Genomic DNA, 22,708 nt, shown 5'->3' with positions numbered 1-22,708 from the left:
ATTTTTAAATATTTATTTTCCTAACGCGTATCAAGTCTTTCTAAAATTCCAGGAGGAAAATTAGGATTTGCTTCTTTTCTGTAAATTCATTAGAAACTAACTCCATTGTACGTAAACAGGATTCTAATGGAAAAATTACAAATATAAAAGTAATATTAATTTATATTAATCAAAACAAGAAAAACCTTTAGTATTATAATATCGAGGAATTATGCACCTTTCAGAAATGTGAAACACAAAAGGTGAATTTATACATTTAACCAGAGTAAACTCACCATTTATTTTTCTTTCTAATGTAGCATTTTTCAGAGAGGTTAACCAAGTAGATCATTGGTTTTGAGGTCAAAAACAAGTGCTTGTTCAACACATCGATCTAAAAGCAAGAATATAAAGGCAGAATTTTAAAAACAGAAGTTACAGTAACTTGAGCTAAACAATAGTTTATAACTCAGTTTCTTTTTATTCTCTGTATTTAAGAATGCAAATGATTATTTAAATATCAACATTATACTTCAATAAACATAAAACCTACTAATAAACAATACACTTTAAGCATCATGGATTCTTTTTATGCATTTTTAGCAAAGACAGCCAGAAGCAGGTAGCAATGTTAAGAGTCAAAGAATGGGGAAGTATTTATAGCCTACCTACCTCTTTGTCATTCCAATCATGATAGAAGCGGACAGGCTTCTTTTCATCTATTACCCAGGTTTTGATTTTGCACATTATGTCCTATACAGGATTAAGAAAAACAAAATCGTTAAAGTAGATGAAGAAGAAGAAACTCAGCTGGATACCAGACAATTATTTTCCGTAAACAAGATATTTTGATACCAAAACAAAGAACGTACAATCAAATTAAAAATTAGGTAATAACTTTTAAACACAGCCAAGCAAATATATTTACATTTTTTATCTGAGAAGTCAAAAAAAACATATTATAATTCTATATGCACTAAAAGGCACACTGAGTGTTAATACCAAAAAAAAAATCCTATGCATTTAACTTGTTAATTATAGTATTTTCAGTAGGTTCCTTCTTCATCAAAAAATTAGTAGAGCTCATAAAACATGTAAAAATCCAGCACATTTTAGACTGCTTTTCCAACTCAGTAAGACGCAACATTTCAGTATCCAGCGGGTAAGACCACATACACTATAAACATGCTATTAAGAAACGGGAATGGGTGGGAAAATACAGAGTGAATATATTTTTTAAATTGTTAGCAAAAGAAACTGAGCCTATTATTGATGATCCACCCTTCAAGAAATTAATTCAACTGGCCAAAGCCCTTTTTATTCTGCATTAATTTTTTGCCAACACCTTCTCCCTCCCCCCAAAAATGAAACCTGCCAAAGCCTCCATTACACAATGGCAAGAGCCTTGCACTGGTGACCTCCAACCAGCTGCATTCACTTTCAGAACATCTCTCTCTGCAGGAAATCTAAAGGCCTTTTAGTTAGCAAGCTAGTGTGCATTCAGAAGGAGTAACTGCAGGAAGAGCCCAATGTGCTTTGTTTCTCTGGCCTTTCTTCACAGAAAGATTAATCATCTGTGAAATGGAAACGGCAAACAGCAAGTGACACAAACTGAACCCTTCAAGCCTTTCCTCATCAGTTTTATGGTTCTGAATCTGAAAGCTGCGTGTGGCAAGGTTCTCCTTACAGGCAGGTGTTAATAAAAGGCTCTTGGGTCTGAAAGGTCAAACTTGGCTCTTATAGGAGTAGTGCATTTCAGAGTCATCTATTTTTGTGGTAGATAATTTATGGTCATGCTTTAAATAATATATTTCTCAAAAGTTATCATTGACACAATTTAGAATTAAAATATTTAGCATACAAATATTTAACTCCTTCAATGTTTTGTGATCCATAACTATTTATTCTTACTGATATGTAGGGTAAACATATTTATAAAACAGATATAAACAGCCTCACTATTTAGTATACCTTCTCTTCCCAGTCTTGCAGATGCTTTAGGGAAAAAAACAAGGAAAAAGCTCTTCTAAATCCTCAGATCCTGATTTGAAACCCTCCAGGAACAGGACTCCCCACAGATTTTAACAAGGAAGGGGCACACGGAAAACTTTTAATGAAATCTAACATGTTCTGACTAAGAATAATCACTTTTACTCTTCTATAACTGAATTTCACTCATAAATGTTAAAAAGTGGCTAATATAACACCATTTCCTACAAGGAGAAGATCAAAGTGCTATATTACAAATGCATTATGATTAAAAAAGCACTGTGCAGCCTTGCTATTAACTGTTCTTTAAACCCTAAAAGGCTTCCCATAGATCTCACTTGGCACTGCATATACAACCTTTGACAAGTAATGTAGACCATTTTTATTCATTGCCTAAAATTGTAGGCAATTATGTGCGTCACACTGGCCACCTGCAAATTCTGAATGCCTGCTCCAGTTGTCAGAGCAAAAAAACTAATGTCGGAGGGGATTAATCTAGGGGGAGAGAGTCCTCTTTAATGGCTCCAGCAGGTGAAATGGCCCAGCTGGTTACTATGATGAGTGGCCAGAACAGCTTATGTAGAGACATGCAACAAGATTACACATGAAGAAGAAAACAGTGGTACCATCTTATCTTTAACCCCATGTGCTTTTCTCCCCCCATTAATCAATAAAAACAGATAAAGGAAGTAATAATACTTGCATGTACATTTTAAATGTAGAGTGCTATTCTCAGCTTTTGTTTCATTTTAAGAAATACGACATTTTCAACCAATCTTGCTAACTAGTGAAGGAATTTTGCATAATTTTTCAGATTTTAAAATAAGTTTGGATATCCTTAAAAGCCCCAAGAAAAGGGCTTTTGACATTATAAATTTCTCCAGTAGCAATACATTATATTACATTAATAAAGGACACTCAAAATGGAGATAAAGGATTTGAAAGGAATTACATTGTAATTAGAGTTCTTTGAATGTAGTATTTTTCTTATAACCATACTCCAGTCTTTTGGGGCCAATTAGTTATATTTCTGAAGTTGTCTGTATAAAAGGGTGAATATATCAAAATTGATATGCCCAGGTATATTTCTGATTTAGCCCCTAATTATCCCAGCAGAAGACATAAAAGGACAAGGACAGTTAGGTGGCTTAGAACCTCCAGAGAACTTCAACATAGATGCAACAAGAAATGTCTGTCCTCTCTGTTAAGTATATTCTATAGATGCCACACAAAATTATGTAAGAGCTGTAGTTTTAAAGAGATAACATATGCAGGACAGTAATACAAACTTTTCCTCTAACTTGACTGCTTTGGACTGACATGTAAATCCATGTTGACACCTATAAGAATCTAAGTTTTCAAGCTGTTAAGAATTAGGTGCCTAACTTTAGGCAGCCAAATCCACAATTGCTGCCCTACAATAATACTTAATTGCAAGCTCTGCTCACAATTGTCTGTAAATTTTCACTTTGTTAACCAGAATTTCGTAAAGCATATATAGTTGCATAATTTCCAGCTTATTTATCATCTGTAAACAGAAATTAACTAAGTATCAGACAACTTCTCTTTAGAAAAGACACACAAAAATTAAACTAAAAACTAACATCTGTCTGATCTCAGGATTTTTTTTCTTGGTGGGGTGAAAGGGAAAAGAAGAAAGGGAAGAATTTGGAAATAAATCCTCTAAACCAGACAAATATTTTTTTCTCTACTACAATCCTGAAACAGTTTGTCAGTAGAATTTAAAACAGGTAGCCTGAAAAATTAAAGAAGAGGAGATGAACTAAGGTTTGCTGACATCCATGTCAGAGTCAGACTTAAATGAGACCTGATTTGATTCACGAATGACAATAAGAACAAAGGCAACTACTGCTGCATATTTCTCATGCAGCAGCTGCCTCTGTTCTGGGGTAAAATAAAACAAAGTCAAAAAAGCAAACAAACAAGTTTTTTTATGTTTTATTTAAAATTTTATATTATTTGTTGTCTAGTTTTATTTGCGGCTTCTATTTAGACTTAAGAAAATGAATGTTAATTTACCTGTTATCTTATGTGACAGAGGTTCATTCATTCACAAATATCTAATCATCAACCTAGGTGTTAGCACTGGCCTAAACTAAAATACAAAAAGAGATGATCTGACTCGTTACATCAGGAATGGTCAATCCCATTCTTTACTTCGATGCCATTCTTTCACCAGAGAAATGACCTGTTTCTGCCTGCTTAACGAACTCATTTCTTGTCTGGGTCAGAAACGCTAAAAGTCAACACTGCCCACACATGGTAAAGTAAGAGGAAATACAAGAACTACCATGAAAAAGTCAAATAATATGACAATTTTTAGCAACACTTTCTGAACATATTTTTTTACAACTTACATAGCCAACCATATCTGACAAACTAAAGATTGCCCATTTGTCTCTTTAACTTGTGATGGTGCCCTTCAGGACTGACCTCTGGAGTCTGTTACCTCTGTAGGACTAAGGGTGAACCCAGGAAATCCTGGCAGTTTAGAGGACAACAAATAAATACAGTCAAGTTATGTCTACTAGCTCAGGGAATTTCAGATACTGACACAGGGAAGAAGAAAAATGTGTACATACTCATTAAAGGCCATTAAATACTTTGGGTGAATGAAAGTAGTAATATGTCACTTTGCCAAATATTCTGTACAGCATCTAGGACTAAATAACCAAGGTTTGAAAAATTTGCTTGCCTACCTAGCACAAGTAAATCAGAAGCTTTCTGTGCTAAACTGGAAGGGCATGCAATTAATTTCTACAGAATTGAAGTTTTTATTTTTAATAAAATGTAAGTTAGTAGTCGTAAAGATTATTCACTTTATATTTGGAAGTCTAAATGCAGTCCTTCCACAGTCTGCAGATAGAGTTTATAAGAGATCAGGAAGAGAAACATAACCATTGAACTTACTGGAGAAATGATAAATAATGAAGATTTTTCACTGGTACATAGTGATATAGCTTGTTAGTTAAGCTGGCCCAGTGGTTCTCAACCTTTTTAGACTCAAGACATCCCTTCGAAAATGCCAGCTGTTGGCTTTCACTTGTTTTTTGACTACATAAAAATAATAGGGCAATTCTTCTGTTGCAAAGAACTCAGAAAGACCAAAGCAGGCCAGAATGCTTTTGACACTGGATTCCTACTTCAAATCTACAGGTTTAATCTTGTGAATTGCATGTAGTGAATTGTTTGTGTATATATTGGGCATCATCCTGCAACATCTTTAAAATGATCCTGCAGCATCCTGGTTAAGAATCTGAGGCACAGGCAAACAAAATGTGCTTTGATAATGCCATACATCTGAACATAAAAATAAAAATAAAGGATATACCATAATTACATTATAGGGAACTCCATCTTGGAGAGCAGTAACTTTGGGGTCAGAGCAGATAATCAGTTGAACATGCATTTCCACACTCCACAGACCAAACAGGCTAATTGTGATCTTTCAATGTATAAACAGGAGAATATTAAGTAGGAATAAAAAGGTTCTATTATTGCTGTATTTGGCACTGTTGTGGCCATTACTGGAACAGTATGTCCAGTTGTGGTATCCACTCTGCAAGAAGAAGAAGAATAAAGAACTAAAGAGAGTTCAGAGAAGAAGCAGCTACTTAGGAGTATAGAGGATTCTCCATGGTTTGAAAGCTCGGTTCAAGATTAGACATTTTTCTAAGAGTTATACTCATAGCTACTAGTCTGAAATGAGAATTAAATTTAAAGAAATCTTATGGTCTACGACAGGGGTTTTCAACCTGTTTTAATAGGTGTAACCCCAGCCCCCCCCCCCTCCCCCGCTTAGTAAGTGCTCACCCCAGGGGGGTGAGCAGCCAGACACAGAGCAGGGCGGGAGGGGAGAGGAGTGGCCAGACGGAGCAGGGGCATGGCAAGTGGCAAAGCGGTGGCAAGGCAGCATCTGTGGGGCCCTGCTCTCACCCCACCCCGGCCCTGCTGCTCTGTGGCAGCACTCCGTCCCCACGTACCCTTGGGACCTTTCGAAGTACCCCCAGGGGTACGCATACCCCCCAGTTGCAAACCCCTGGTCTATGATATGTAAGAAGTCAAACCAGATGATCAAAACACTCCCTTCAAACCTTAATCCATGAAAACTTTTCAGATTCTGACAGTGGACTATATTGTTTCAAAATCAGATGAAACACCTGCATACTTACTAAACTGCACACTTCTGAATTGTTTCAGTGTAGCAGTCCAATAATACAAACTGGTTTAATTGGGCAACACGATATTTCTTCCAGTTGTGGTTGTTCTTGTGGAACCTTTCATCCAATTCAAGGCACAGCTGCCTTATCTTTTTTTAAAAATTGTGTCTGGTTTTAAGGCAGAGAAGACTGACCCATACAAAAATTTAACACAATTTTTGAAGAAATTTTCTTATAAAACACTAACTGAAAAATCGTCGTTTGAAAAGGCAGTATTACTTCAATTATGTTTTATGTTTAACATATTATAGCAAGTGGGTGCCAGGAAGAATAAAACATGTCAAAAGTACTCTGTTAGCAAGCATGGGAGTGTTCTGAGCTATCATTTAAGGGTGAACAAAAAGAATTATGGGACTGCAATGGGAGGTGTCAATACCAGTGCCATCAATTCTTCCATTCAACTGTAAACAACAGAACTGCTACAAGGCAGCACCTGTACCAGCACTGAGACCCAAAACAATTATAGTACCATTAAATACATCAGCAAAACATTACAAAGCATCCAAGGTGGCTCCATTTGTGTTTATTCCAAAAATTCTCTAGTGTAGACAAACCCTGCAAGTCCTGGAGAAGTCTACAGTTATGGAAATTCATTTGTGCTAACCATGCCTGTAGCTTTTCAAAGGAAAAGGCAGATGCATAATGTGAAAAGGAAAGCTATACATTGAGAGAGAGATTTTCAGTACTATCATTCCCTAAAATTTGAGATACAGACAAACTTCACTGGGATAAAACCAAACAAAATGAAATCATACCCCTCCTTTCTAAAGAAGTCTTATTCATCCTTGGCCTTATCTGCCCATGGAATTATTTTAGAGTAACTCAATGGATGCTTCCTCCAGAATAGGAATGCTTTTCCTAATTAAGTTAATTCACTTTTGAAGTAGATTAATCAAGAAAAGGATATATTCTCATTCCAGAATGGGTGTCCATCTGTTCATAAAAAGATTAATTATGGTGTAACTAGCTAACAGGGCAGTCAGATATCAGCATTCATAAAAATTTACAGGTTAAGGCAAAAAGACCAATTATGATCTTCCGATTTGACCTCTTGGATAACACAGAACTTAAAACTTCCCTGAAATAAAGGTTATATTTTATGTTATTCTGGACTAACTGAATAAAAAAATAATCACAAAAAAATTATTGCTCATTGCATAATTCTTGGACCATCATGGCTACAGATCTCCTACACTATCAAAACATAGAAATCAAAATCCACCACTTAAAATGGAAAATCCACAACTTAAAAAACACTCAATGAAGAATGCCTTGCATTTGAAAGCTTGTCTAACTTTATCTCAACCAAGCAGTTTGTTCAGTAAAAGTACCAAAAAAATCCTTTCATATTTATAACATACTCTTAACCAAGTTTCTTTGCAAAAGTCATAAATAAGTTTTAATAGGAAAGATTAGCCTTGGCACAGGCTAGTTAAGCAAACTTTTGTATGCACACTGATACAGCAAAGGAAGTTACAATATGCACTCGACCCAAAGCATTAACACCAAATAATTTATAAACATCTGTCACAAATATTTTTCTGGTAAATTTCAAAGTGTTCCTTAGAAAGAACTCTAATTTCCTCTAAATAATTGCATTAAGCAAAGTAAACAATCCACTAAAGATTTTAGGTATAATTACATGCATCAGTAATAGAAATATTTTCTTGAAGCCCTATGATTTACTGCTTACGCTACTAATTACAAAAGAAAAGCTATTGGCAAAAAGCATGTTAATAAAGTACATACAAGACTTTTCCCCGCTTTTGGTCCTCCCCCCACCTTCTTGAGTGGGAAGAACTAAGCCAACAAAATAAGACTAAAGGAATGAATAAAAATTAAGTCTGGAAAACAATTAAGAAACTTCTGAAAATTCTAACTGATAACTTCTGTCATAGACAATTTTTTGATCCATCAATGAAAACCACAGAACGCATACGAGGTTAGAGATCAGCAACATTCCATTTTTCAGAGTATTATGGGAAGAAATGTTCATCATCCTGTTTGGATCAAGTTTATTCTGGTAAAGAGAAGAAGGTTCATATCTAGTCATATCTAGTCAAAGTGGGAGGAGGTATCAAGTGAAATTCCCCAAGTGCCTGTCCTAGGTCCAGTTAGCTTCGTTAATGACTTGCAGAGTCTCCCAATGCCTGAAGAAGAGTGTTCATGCCCAAAAGCTTGCAAAGACCTTTTTTCCCCAACTATTTTAGTTGGTCTAATAAAAGATACACATCTAACCAAAAGAACCTTGTGTGCCTATGACCTTAGACCACCACAGATGCAACCAACAACCCTGCAAATACTGCACTTGAACTGGAACAATCAAATGTACAAATTCAAAAAGAGGAGCAGCAGTCAGCCTCCAGTACTGTAGGAAAAGGACCTAGGGGTTAGAATACATAAATATGAGTCTGTGTAATATTTCTGTAAACCAAACTAACAGAATACTGGGATGTATTAAACATCCTATGCAAGTGATAGGAAGTGATTCTTTTGCTCTATTTAACAACAGTGGCGCCTCAGCTGGTGTACTGTATCCAGCCTTGGGCATCACACTTCAGGAAAGAAATAGATAAATTCAAAAGAGTCTAATGGAAAGCAACTGAAATTATCAAAAGTCTAGAGCAGGGCTAGGCAAACCCTAGCCTAGCCATTCAACTGGGGCAGAGTGTAGCATGAGAAGGCATTTTGCTTAGCATGTGCCCCTCGAGGTGGACGGTGGGGCTCCACTGCCACAACAAGGATCAGGCCCCTCCTGGTTCACCTGCCATCTGCTCCTTGCATGCCAACATCTTACAAGTCAAGGTTGTCGAGAACATGGTGTAGAGAATTTGGCATAAGGAAGATGGGAAGAGCTGGGGTTGTTTAGTCTGGCAAAAAAGCAACGAGGGGAAAGTAACAAAAAAAGGACAATATAGAGGTCTTCAAATACAAAACAGAGCATCATAAAGAAACTGACAATCCTCTCTTCTCTGTGTCCAGAGGGGAAAAGAACACTGGGAAAGGAGTGGCCTCAAACTGAAACAAGAGAGACTGAAGTTAGATACTAAGAAGAACTTTCTAAGTCGGACGGTGGTCACATTTTGGAACAGGTTACCTTGAAACAGTGTGGAATCCCTGTCCCTGGCAGGGATTAAGTACAGTTTAGGTATACACTTGGCTGTGATAATTTAGTAGGAATGATCCTGCTTTGAAGGGGTGGGACTGGACCAGACGACCTCCAGATGGTCTCTTGGAGCCATATTCTTCTCTGAGTCTATAATTTACAGAGGACAACCTAAAATAATATAACCACAATGCAGATAGATCGTTTTTATTATCTAAATTTTAATTATCTAGATTATTGCAGAATTTTTAATCTTCTACCTGAGGCTTCGGGACAAATTTGTTTATTACAAAATAAGCAAGTCAAAGAGTAGAAATGAAGATTCATCCAAAGCCATGTAGCCTATAATCTATATTTCTTGACATTTATACATTTACCCTGTCACTCATGTCAATCAAAAACGCTGATTTAAAAGATCTTCAGCTGCTTTCTTCAAAGCATCAATGGATTTTCTTTTATTTCAAAAAGTGACGTTCAACTTCAAGTCTTCACTTTATTGTAAAGATGCTAAACTATATCCTGGGAGTATAGATGGCTCAGATAGAGGTGAAAAGATCACTTTACCAACCAAGACAGGAATACAAATCTATCAGATATTGATACTAACTTAATGTCACTGCCTTCCCGCCACTAAATAATAAACCTGTATAAACAGAACTAGTTACATTCTACTGATAAAATGCACAAACTAATTCCTTTGCCACAGATATTTATTTGCTGAAACTGCCAAGGTCCAAAAAACACCAAGAATTAAATGAGTTACAGAGACAGATCCTCTGAATGTCATCTACATGATAAAGAGCAAAGGCACACTGGTCGGGTAGCATGAGAAACACACAGATTCTCTTGTACCCATTATAAATATATAGGAGCCTTTTTTTTCCAGAAACAACAATGTTAAACACTAAATTCACATATTTATAGATAGCCAATTTAAAAAAAATTGAAGTGGAAGAAGTTGATACACTTAATAAAGAGTTTATTCCAAGAGTTCTTTTCCAAAAATGACACACTGTGACATCTCTCTTACTGGGTAATTACTTGATTTCTCTCCAATATGTCTATATGATGCCATTTACAAAACAAATTAACTGGTGAAACTTCAACCAGAATTACTTTAACTGTTTTTGAAATGATTCCTAAAATACTTTGATACATGTAAATACAAAAGTGTCTGAGAGACAGCATGCATGAAAATATCACCACTCGTCATTTGGAAGTTTTTAACTTCAACAACTAAAAAGAGACCGATTCAGAAAGAACACAGTTTCCCTGGAAAACTAGAAAACTACACAAGTATCATTGTAAGGATACAGAGAGAACACAAAAATGTATGTAAAAGGAACCTGTTCCAAATCCATACCAACATTATGTGATGCTGATCTTGGGCCATGATCCACCACCGATTTTTAAGCAGGACTTCAAAATGATTTCACTAATGTCTCCATAACAGAAGTTGGCTACTTTTTCTGCTGACAGGCCATCAAGAAAACATTTTCCAAAGAGACTTCAAGAACAGTTAATACCTTATTCAACATCAAAACTAGCTTGTGGCGGGCCAGTAGGGGGCACTCCTGCGTTGAGCCGCCCACCTCCCTGCGCCCGACCACCTTCCAGACTCCAAATGCCTCCCTAGGGGCGCCTTATGCTCAGCCAACCCCTCTCCCGGAGCACACTCGCTAGTCTAGGGGTAACGTCGCAGCCACCACCCCAAGAAGGGACTGTCTCGGCCCTGTGTCCTCGGGGAAACACAGGCCTAATAGTCCGACAGGTACTTGACCCAGTACAGGCACTTGGGGCACTTCCCCAAGTCAGGGGGCAAAAAGTAAAGTCTCCCTTAGTCCACAGACCTAAGGGGTCTCTTAGGCATAATTTAGACCCACCCCTCAATAAGTCTCCCACACCAGTCAAAAAGGAGAACTTTACCCTACCCCTTGTAATCAATAAACTAGGGTACAGGATTGAGCAATATCTTAGCAATCCTAAAAAGCAAACAGTGTGGCTGAGGTAGCCTTTTGATTACGCATCTGTGTTACTGCCAGCTAAATATCTAATCAGATTGAGTAGCTTACTCACAAGCATCTTCCAAAGGCAGGTGAAGTTTCCCTTTGGAGGCAGGCAGTTCCTTGCTCATGAGTTTTGGGGTGAGAGAGAGCTAGCTTCAGATGGTAAGGCTTCTCTGTGTCCCCCGCATGGCTGCTGCTTCACCTCATGGCTGAAGAGAGACCGTCTCCTAGCCCCTCCTAACTTATATAGCCCCCGTGACCTCATTCACCTGGTCCAGTGGAGGTCAGCCCCAGTTGGCTATCAGCCAACCAATTTGAAATACATCATCTGTCACTGGGCAGATTCCAGCTCACCAGGTAGAAACCCCTCACCCAGGTAACTGATGCCAGTCATGTAGGCAGAGGGAGCAGGTTTCCCCCCTCCCTCAGGAATGCAGCCAGCTCAGGCTACCCAAAGAGACAGGCTGACGTGTGAATCCTCTGTGCTGGCCCATCTTGATCACATTGTCACAGGGCAGAGATTTTGGGGAGAAACCAAGGCGGCTTTCTGCCACATAGCTCACTACACAGAAGCTGAACCTACCAACTGTAATCAATCTGGATTTTGAGATGAGAAATGGTTTAAAATGGGAGAGGTTAGATTATATAAATTAATGTGTAGGCAGTTGGATATACTGTGGTTCATCACACCTGCCCTCTCTCATCTGTCAGGCATTATTTTTTTCAAGTGTTTGGAGATTTAAAGTTTCTATCCAAAAAAGGCCACCGCCACAATAGACATGATTTTGCAAAGCAGGGAAGTCCTACTCGCATCCATAGAAAAGACAAATTCTACTTTCAACTATGGACCACAGATCAGTTTTATACTCTCTCTTCAACCCAAAGTGAACTCCCATTGATGTCAAAAGTTTGTACAAAGATCACAGGCAGAATATTTTTTTTTAAGTAGCAAACTTTTAGTACATTATTATTAGACTAAATATCAATGGGAAAATATGCTTGCCCTTAAGCATGAATGCTATTTCTAAATTTTGTTTCTTTTCTTCCGTGTCCTCCTCCTCTTCTTTCCTTAACTTTTCATGTCTTTTCATCAATAGATCTCAAAGCACTTTAGAAAAGGAAAGAAAGAAAAGTGAGGAAGATATTATTGTAGTTACACATCCTTTTGTTCAGAGGGAAAGAGAGCACAAGGTAAAGGAAATGAAGGTAGAATAAGTGAGTATTTATATTTGATTGAACTGTAGTCATTCAAAATTTTTTCAATCCACCTGTTCTCTTGGGAAAATTAAATATAGAGAAAATCCTCTGAATTTCTCTGAAAGAGAGGTGGCCCCACTGGATAAAAACAGGAATGAGAAGGAAGAGAGACCAGAACTTTACAGAATACCACCAGTTAAAGTAACTGCTAAAGCCATTTTGTTTTCTCTTAATTTTGGATCCATTCCCCTGAAGAGATGGAAATATCTATAAAAGATATAACTGAAAAGTCAGATAAGCCTACCTGGCCTATTTTCTGTTACATGATTCACTTCTCGAAAAGGATGGGAGATTCACAATTGCAGGTAATGAAATGAAAGTTGCAAATCAAACATTTTCCTTCTTATACATGTAGCCAGTTTTAAAACCTATTCTTAATAAGAAATGTTAGTACAGAGTTTAAGTTTTGTATACTCAAACAGGAGAGCCAGGACACTGTAGCATGTATGAAGCCATATAATCCACATGGTGACAACATTACACATTATCTTCCATAGGTACCTTTCTCCCACCTCACATGGAAATGGACAATTCAAAATGGAACAAACTAGGAACGTACAGAAAAAACACAAATAAACACCCAATACTGTTTTAATTTGTAGTTGACAAATAAAAGATAATTTACCCTATCAGTAATATTTGCAAGTCATGAGGCAGGTTGACTTTGCTGGGTTGTTCTACTTCAGCTTTTTTCTTTGCATTTCCCCAATCCAGCTCCTTATTTCTCCCTTAACTAGAGTGACAAGTCCGTCATTGTGCCCAAATTTTTGTACACTGAGCACATGCAAAGGGTCTAAATGCTCTTCAATACACAGAAAATGTTAAAGGATAAAAACTGAAGCTCATCATAACCTGGTAAATGTATGACCAGGATCATCCCTCTTTAGCATCTGGGAAAGGAAGAGAGAAGTTACAGTCCTAACCATAGCACCAGTCCTACTGTTTTGCCTTGAGATTTGCAGACCCTCACTATCTATCTGTTCTGGTGACTGGCCTATAAGGCTGATTAGGAGTAGGCTGGTGAATAATCAGGGTTTAAAAGGTGGAAAAGGTCTTTTTGCTTTTGTTCACAACAATGTATTTACAGGAATCTATAATTTATACTGCACACACAGAGGTGTGTGCTCTGCATACTACAGGCTTATTATGAACCAAAATCCTCCTTAAATCCCTTTATAATTTAATATCTGGATTTAATATTTTAACTCATTACTTTCTTAGATTTGAGACTTATTTGTTTGAAGTTTTGTAAGTTTAATTAGAAGCGAAATTAATTTAGCTATAAAAAAGAGCAACTCTGTCATGAAACAGAATAATAGTATTCTCTTACTGGAGTACCTGTTAGCTGTACACAGCTGACGTCAGTCATTCTGTGTAGAGGTTTCTCAGTTTTATTCAACAGGAGAGAGAGGCATACAGCTAGTAGTAAACATTTCCTCAGTCTTAATACAGGAGATGCATAAGATGTGGTGACCCATGATACTCTGCACAGGTTCATACTAGCATGCTCAAGAAAATGGACAAGAATATTCCCGCTACATTCATAAGGGCAATTCTGAGTAAAGCAAGGAAAGAAAATAAGATCATCCTAAGACCTGGACTAAACATTTTAGTTTTGGCAGTTTATAGCAGAAGCAAATCTCAGCTTCTGACCCAGCAAGAGACTTTAGGCCTTGGTGTAAAGCTACAAAGGCAAAAGGCTGAATTTTACAATGGTTAATAAGGCAGGTCAATTCCTACAAAGGAGAATGGTATCCTATTTACAGGTGGCAATGACAAGCCATCTGGATGCCAGTTGAGAATCTGTAGCATAAAACAGAGTGGAAAACACTAACTATGGATTCATTTAGGTTGAGATGACTTTTCATTTGACATTAAGGTCAATAACACTGCATATATTACTAAGCAAGTGTAGACTGAATTAAATCAGTTAGGATTTTAACACAAACCTGCCTCAAGCAAGTTTTTACACTATAAGTAAGCCTTCAAAGACCACACTGGTGGTCCAATGTTTCCATCAAGAAAGGAAGTATTTCTTTTATCTGATGCAGTTGGTACCATAATATTACACAAATAATCCAAATGCCCAATACAGCTTATCAATAAAGCTACCCTCAGCTTAATATGGAGATAAGACAGGAAACAAAAGATAAATGTTATTCATGCCAGGGCCCCTCTAGGCTTGATAGGTTCTGGTTCAGGTAAAGGCATGATAGGATCTAATGCATGATCCACACAACCCACATTTGCACAGCAGGATGTGAAATTGTAGGATCCAGCATCAGAAACTATCATGCCTTATTGCCGGTACAGGGAGAACCTGGAATTGCCATCCTAGGCTCTCCCTGCACTGGCAAGTAGAAAGCTCCAGCAGCTGTGAGCCCCTAGCTGATGAGGACTCACAGCTATGACAGCACCCCAAAGGTGCCAGAACTGAGAGTCCTATACAGGCAGTCCTCTGACTTACGACACAATTGGTTCCTGAAAACCACGTCTTAAGTCAAAACATCGTAACTCAGAACCGATTTTCCCATAAGAACAATGTTATAAATGGGGGATTGGTTCCTGAACCAAGGCCTGATACCCTATTTTCACCAAAAATAACCCAGAATTTTGTACTCAATTATAGATGAGTAATATAGCTACATTAATATCTTTATATTGTAAATAGCAATCATGTGGATTTGGAAGGACTTCTTTGAGGTGATTTTGCTGGACTTTTTGAAGGGCTCTTGGCTGGAGTCTTCTCAGGAGCCTTAGCTGCAGGTTCTTCTGGAGTCTTGTCTGCTTTCTTAAAGAAAACTGTCCAAGGAAGTTTGGACAGATGTTCTCTAGGGAGATGGGTGATGCAGCAAACTTGTTCGTTGGTGTGGCGTCAGATCAAGCATCATAAAGTCAAAACTGACATCAGAAAGTTGAAACGGTGTCAATTTATAAACATTGTAAGTGCAAAACATTGCAAGTCGAGGACTGCCTGTAGCTGCAGACACTGGGTCCTGACAGTGCCTTATGGCTGTTGGGACCAAGAGTCCTGGCTCCAGCAGCTGTGGGGCACTGCTGGGACCCAAAGTCCACCAGTTGCAGGACTCTCAGTCCCTGCAACTATTGGATACTGCTAGTACCAAGAGTCCTACACCTGTGGGGTACTGCTGGGAGGGAAAGTCCCATCAAGCTGCAGCATTCTCTATCCTGGCAGTTGTGGGGAATTGCTGAGGCTGAAAGTTCCCTCAGCTGTTTGACTTGCAGCTACAGTGGGAGACCCAGCCACCCATGCAAATTAAAGCTGGATAGAAACTGACTATAAAAGTTATTGCGCATTTTGGTTGGACTTTTTTATGGTGTGATAGTTAATTTGCAAGTGTAGCTGATCTAAGTTAATTGCTCAATTAATCCAGTAATATTGTGATACATGTAACATAGAGAGGGGGGGCTTCTTATCACTTTTCTTTGAGAAATATCAGCCAAGGCCAAAAATTAATTACTTGTTTAACTGTCAGCAGGATACATGAGGGTTTTTTTGCTTTTTCCTCTTCTGGCTCCAGATGCTAGAACTTTTTTGTTTTCTCCTGTCCCTAACCCGTTACTAACTGGAAACAGATATGATATATTTACCCATACTGATTCCATGCACACCCCCTGCCCTCCCCCCTGAGGAAATGCTCACAAAATTTGATACCATAATGTTCCTCCTCATCTCCTGTAATTTCAGAAACCATGAGAGTTTGGTGTTTTTTTGCAGCTCTGACAGCTGCTGTTAAGCACATATATTCTTTTTTTGGTTTGCTTATCATGATTCCAAAATATGCTTGAATATATTAATGTTTATAATAAAAAGTAATATGCTAAGACCACCGCTGTAAAATGTAACAGTCTTCAAATAGTAAGTGGTGGATAAATATAGATAAACAAACAACTTTTTGATGTTCATATGGAAGTGACATATATCCAATCTATAAAAGAAATAATTCAACCCACTAGAATACTTGTAGTTAAGCCTATTTAAATTGCTTTTTGCATGTTTATTCTAAATGTATGACCAATTTCAACTAGCAATTCTTTTTCACATTCCCTAAGAGAGCACAAAAGCTGAGTCACACTTCTGAGTTCAATATATCAAGACAGCCAAAAAATATTTTTAGTTGATACCAAAATTCATAGCATCTACAGTATATATTAGGGATTCCTACAAATGGAGCTATTCAGGAATAGAAGTATCCATACAGAGTTATCAAGAAATAGCTACTGCACTTAAAATTCATACTCTACCATAATCCAAATTAGCTTTCAACCACAGGCAAGACATTACAGATAGATCTCAACATCGCTATACTGGAGATTAACTAATAGGAGCAAATTTTAGAACTTTCATTAACTTTATCAATGTGACCCTAAGTAATTAACAGAAAATACAATACAATTCTAATGATTTTTACAAGTGGATCAGCAGTCACTTTAAAATCCATTTGGAAATACTGGTCATGTTCAAAAAATGTAGGTGAACACAAAACAAAAACACACTGTTGCATCCAAGTACAAATAAATAAACAAGATAACTGATAGCACACTGTTTACTTACATATTCAGGTTTTAATTTCTTGTCTCCTCCTCTCACTGCTACTTTTTCTAGTTTGTCAATAATTGGCACGATCATTTCCTCATCTTTAAGCCTAAGTTCATCGTGTATTATTTCAATGTCACGAACAGGATCTACACTTCCTTCAATGTGAGTGATATCATCATCTTCAAATGCCCCTAGAAAAGAAGAGCACTTAAGCATTAACACAAAACTGAAAAAAAAGTAACATTCACAACAATGTATTAGAAACATAAGAGTTAAAAATATATATAAAGATTTATTGGGTCCTCTAGTCCACACTTTTCTGAAAATTGGAGCCATTAGATTAATATCTTAGCCATTAGCAGTAAACATGGTGGCCCAATTTAAAATATTTAGATATTTTAAAACACATGATAACAGTGAAAAAATGGAGGGGAAAATCTTATCCCAGCACTCTCATTGGTCACAAGTTTTGTGTATTAAAAAAACCTGATACGAAGTTCTAGACAAAGAATCTTGAAGTTCTGAACCACATTATTAGGGTTTCCAAGGGAAACAGGATTTAGAAAAAAGGCCTGAAATCATGTGGCAGACCTTTTCCCTGTTTCAATCTACTTTATCACTGTGGTTCTGACGGTGATTAGATAATGAACCACTCAGACACACAATTTACACAGCAGCTAATTTCATCGGTCTGATTTGAGGGTATGGTTTTTAGGGGGCCATCAAAGAAGCAGATGAAGGTGCATTTGTCATATATGAGTGACAACTATTCACACTATCTGAACAAAATGGTGCTGGCCCTTATTAGAAACACATGCTATTATCACATATTTAAAGTTCAGTTGAAGCCATAATTTCAAATTGCCAACTGGAAACACAAGGGTAAAACAACCAGATATTACTGAAGCATGTGTACTGACTTTATGCCCTTTTGAAGACATAATGTGGCAACATAATTCAGCTGGGATTTACTCTTAAATTACCAGATAAAGAACAATGTCAGAAAAACTGGAAGGAGGACTAAAAAATATTTTTAAAAGGAGAAGTTCTAAAAGTGCAGTTTATAAAGTATTCCTGAACCAATTTTATTGTGATGATCCATGGCATCAATTCCACAGCGCTAGAAATTACACTTACAAACTAAAGAAAACCTGAAAAACAAAAGTGATATGTCTTTGAATATTACTGTATTCACTAATTGTACTTCACAACATGCAAACTAGTTTGTAAAGGAATCAAAGGAACAGACTTAACTTCTATTGTACCAGATACGGGAAAAAGATATAGGGTCAGTTACCAAGAGACCACAAATCGCTAGACAGAATGCTCATTTTCTGTACTGTCATGTATTTCAGAAGTTTCTTCCTTATTGTTATCTGAAACTGTTTTAAAACAAAGGAACAACATTTAAATTTTATAAACAAGTTTCAGGATGAATATAGTAAAAAAGTTGAAGATATTCAAGTTGAAGATGAAGGAAGTCAGCTGCATGGCTTACAGACGGGCTACTTGAAGGTACATGTGAAAACACTAAAAAGAGCAAAAAGAGGGAACTGTTCCTCTCACATTCTCTAAAGAATATCAATTAGTTCTTCAGAACTAAGGTCATTCAACCAGAAACATGTTAGACTCTACAGCAGGTTTAGCAAGACAACATAGGCCATCTGGATATAAACAAAACGTATCACGAGGTAATATTTTACTGTAAATTAGAGACAATATAATCTACAGATAATTTATAGATTAATGATCAGCACAAACATTTATTAACAAAGAAAAATTTTCTTTACTTAAGAATTATTTACCTTAAAAAAACCAAACAAAACCAACACAAAAAACAATATTCACTTCCTTTAACCTATCTTAGAAAAAAATCAATGTACAAGAAGGAATACCATTATGATAACCCTACAGAAAAGGACTTTTGCTTATTTTTTTCCATTTAATACAATAACCAGTATTATCCTATGTAGCAAAAACAAAATGTCAGAGGTTTTCCCCAGAGTCTAATTAGACATGAAGCAGCTAATACTAAAGTATATCGAGTTAGTTTTGGAACTTTTTCTGTATGAATGAATTAGAAAAAAACAGCAATCAGAGTAAGGTCTCAAATTTATTGAAGATGTCAACCTCTCCCCCCTCCAGTAAACAAAAACAAACAACAAATTGTTAGAGCCAGCTGCTCTTGGGTATTTCTGATTTTGAGAAAGCAAAGTAAGGACCACTTATAAGGTAAGTGAACAAATAACAACAGAACACATATTTATGAAACATACAAATAATTAATATGCTGTCAAGTTTTAATAAGGGGCTCTCAAACTTCCCTGACTTCTATACTAGCAATCTACACAATATTTTATTGAGTAAAATATACTTCTACCCTCTACCAAGGCCATATTCTTCTTTTCCCTCTGAAAATCTACATTTATTCTATATTATTTAGACTTCACATGAAGTTAATTCCCTATTGTAAACCAAGAAAAAAAGAAAATCAAAACAAAAGCAACCCCCCCCACACACAATTTCATACCTGCCCTCCCACTTCACTTTTCAATCCTTATTTTTCAAATTTATTCCATTATCCTTCCCAGAGTCCACCATTCTTTCTTCTTCCCAACACTTCATGAAGATTTCTCCACTTTTCTCCTTCCCATCCAGCTTTTCTTCACAAATGCAACATATATTTTCTCACAGCTTCTATAGTAATTGTACTGACCTGGAGGATTGCTTAATCAGATAGGGAAGTTTCCTTTGATGGACTGATAAATTTCTACTCAATGCAGCAGAAAACTGGTCCAATGTCCTTCCCCTGCATTTTTCCACCTTGTTACTGGAGTGTATAAACCAGTTACTTGTTCCTTTGCATTTGCTTTAAATCAGTTCGCTTTCAAAGCTAGTTTTAAAAGGAAAAGGAACTTTGTGTATAATGGAAGAGACATTGTCCAATAAGACTTAGAGTGTTTTATTAATAAAACCTCAAATTCCCTGTAGCTAATTAGAAAAATAAATTAAGCTAAAGTGAGAGAGAAAAAAAAAATCACAAAGAAAACAGCGTTTATTTTAAGTGACATACTGATCAGTAAGTATTTGTGGACTCATAGAAAAACTTATGTAACTTTGGTATAGAATAGTGTAAAATACTAAAAAAATTACAGTTTTAAAGAAATAAAATTTTCTAGTAAGATGCCATTTGGTTTCATAATTACACTTTTCAAGAGAATACTGGCTTAGAAAAAGTATGCACATTCAAAACAAGCAATAGCAATCTACAGTATATTTAATATATATGTATTTTCAGACTACAGTCACTGATAAATACTTAAGTTGAAGCTTCTAGAAATGACTCAAAATTATCAGAAGTTTAGAAAAGCTAAATCTAAAACTCTTCCCTCTCAGATAATTAAAATCAGAAATAGCAAAGCTAAGCATAATATTTCTTTACCAATAAGGGCTCTAGGACTGGGTTGGCTGAAAAGCTCTTAGCATAATTTAAGTGCGACAAACACTTTTGTTTTGTGTTCAGGGGCTAACAAACAAACCCCAAAATAAAGTAGATCAGCCTCAAAACTGCCATCAGGCAAGCAGATTAAGGGAAGCTGAAAAGAGCAAGAATAAGGTAATAAAGAAATGACTAGCATTTGACCTTATACTACCGGGGTATTCTCCTATGGAGGAAGAATTTTTGGACAACTAGTTAAGACAATTCAAACCCACGTTGCACTGACAGAATGGTGGAAGTCAGACTTAACCTTTCGGTGAATCTTGCCAACAGCAATCTATATAGAATAAATGATCCAGAAATAAAAACTGGTAATTGATCAAGGCAACTAGATATTTTTTTGAGAAAGAAAATAAATTTGAAAGAAAGCAGGCTAGAAACATTGTAAGAAACATTTATGAGGCTGACAGCTTAAAAGAAATTAAGCATTTCCTATTCAGTCATTCCAGTTGTTCTTATGAAGATCACTAGTTTGCAAGCAGCTGCCATACAAAAATGTCCTAAAACCATTAAAGGAACATTAAAAAGCATTCAAAAGTTAAAATATACCAAAGTTAAAGCTGGATACTTGAGATGAATTATACCCTACATAGACTACAGTTATAAAAAATGCAGCCTGTGGACGGTACATGGCCTGCAAGGCCCCATCATTTGGCCCCTGATGCAGCACCCTCCCCACTGCTTTCCCAAGCCCACTCTGGAAGCATAGCACAGAGTGTCCTACACTGGCCAAGGTCTGCAGGGAACACTGCAGATCTCTGACTTCATGCTGCATGAGCTAGATCTGCCATGGGCCCAAACAGCCTCAAGCAACTCATCCGGCCCATGGGTCTGATAACCCTGATAAACAATAAATCTGAGCTGTAAAAATAATAATAAAAAATGCAGTCATTTGATGAAGTTTAAAATTTAAACAACTTACTATTAGGACTGTAAGACGCTTCAGTTGCTGATTCGATTTGGCACGATTCGGCAGCTGAATCTCCGAATTGGGAGACCAATAAAAAGGTCCGAATCAATTCAAAGCCTCCAAATTGATTTGGAAAAGATTCAGAAAGACTGGGAGATTCAGGCAGTCCCTGCTCGCTGCTGCAGAGCTGGACCCAAACTTCATGCCAGTAAGTAGGGGGTGGAGGGCTGGACAGGGGTGGAGGGGACCATGGGGGGACCCCCACCAGGCCCCATCCCCTGCCTGCTCCCTCAAACATCCTGAGCACCCCTCTGAGCCCCTGCCTGCTCTCCCAGCCCCATCAATGGCTGCCTTGCCTGGCCCCAGTGTCCTGGCACTTTTTTTTCTTTTCTTTTAAAGCCCCACACTCACCAGATGCTGCAGCAGCCATCGGGGCCTCTGGGAGCTCAGGACAGACCCTCCCCCATGCAACACATGGCAGCAGGGATCACCCCCTGCCCCGGCCTGGCAGGAGCCGGTGAGTATGGGGCTTTTTTTTGTTTATTTGTTTGGGGTTTTTTAAGTACCAGGACAATGGGGCTGGACGGGACAGCCATTGACAGGGTTGGGAGAGTGGGAAGGAGATGGGGCCTGTTTGATTCAGAGATTCGACTGATTTAGTGGAGGCCAAGTCTCCAAACCAGATTCAACCAAATCAATTTGCGACAGTGATTCAAATCACCAAATCGAATCGCTGTCCCCCAAATCAGCCAAATCCAAAGCGAATACTAGCCACTTTGCACAGGCCTACTTACTGTCACTTAAGTATTACTAGTTTTAAATAGATATTACTATAATTTAGGAGTGCAGTGATAAAGATTTTTTTGGCCAATACTGATGGCCAATTATTAACCAGCCACATCAGCTGATACCAATCTGATTGCCGATATGCAGCCCTGTAGTTTGGAGAGCAGCATCTGGTGGTAAGTCTATGTGGGGTGCAAGCAAATCAAGGACACCACGGCAAGGGAGGGAGCGGGGTTGGGGCAGGTGCTGCCCAGCCAAGACAGGACATGGAACAGAGCCATGGACACCTCGTCTGGAAGGCAACTGGAAAGACTTGGTGTCAGCTCCCGGCTGCTGCACACACCCCCAGGGGAGGCATGGGGGCATGTATCCCA

At 37.6% G+C, this 22,708-nt stretch overlaps 1 protein-coding gene across 1 annotated transcript in view; it reads right to left on the bottom strand.

Moving 5' to 3' along the window:
- OLA1 (Obg like ATPase 1) overlaps nt 1-22,708 on the bottom strand; it is a 170,373-nt gene that overhangs the window by 61,473 nt on the left and 86,192 nt on the right. Inside the window, exons 5-7 of the mRNA XM_019554127.1 lie at nt 17,155-17,330; nt 652-732; nt 276-373 (exon numbers count right to left, since the gene is read on the bottom strand). Of these exons, the coding sequence (XP_019409672.1) occupies nt 276-373; nt 652-732; nt 17,155-17,330 (355 nt within the window). The remainder of the gene's footprint in view (nt 1-275; nt 374-651; nt 733-17,154; nt 17,331-22,708) is intronic.

This window comes from Crocodylus porosus, unplaced genomic scaffold, assembly GCF_001723895.1.
Source record: "Crocodylus porosus isolate Cpor-Errol unplaced genomic scaffold, CroPor_comp1, whole genome shotgun sequence".
NCBI classification, from domain to species: domain Eukaryota; kingdom Metazoa; phylum Chordata; order Crocodylia; family Crocodylidae; genus Crocodylus; species Crocodylus porosus.
The sequence above is the reverse complement of the archived record's forward strand: the minus strand, read 5'-3'. Positions and strand labels throughout refer to the sequence as shown.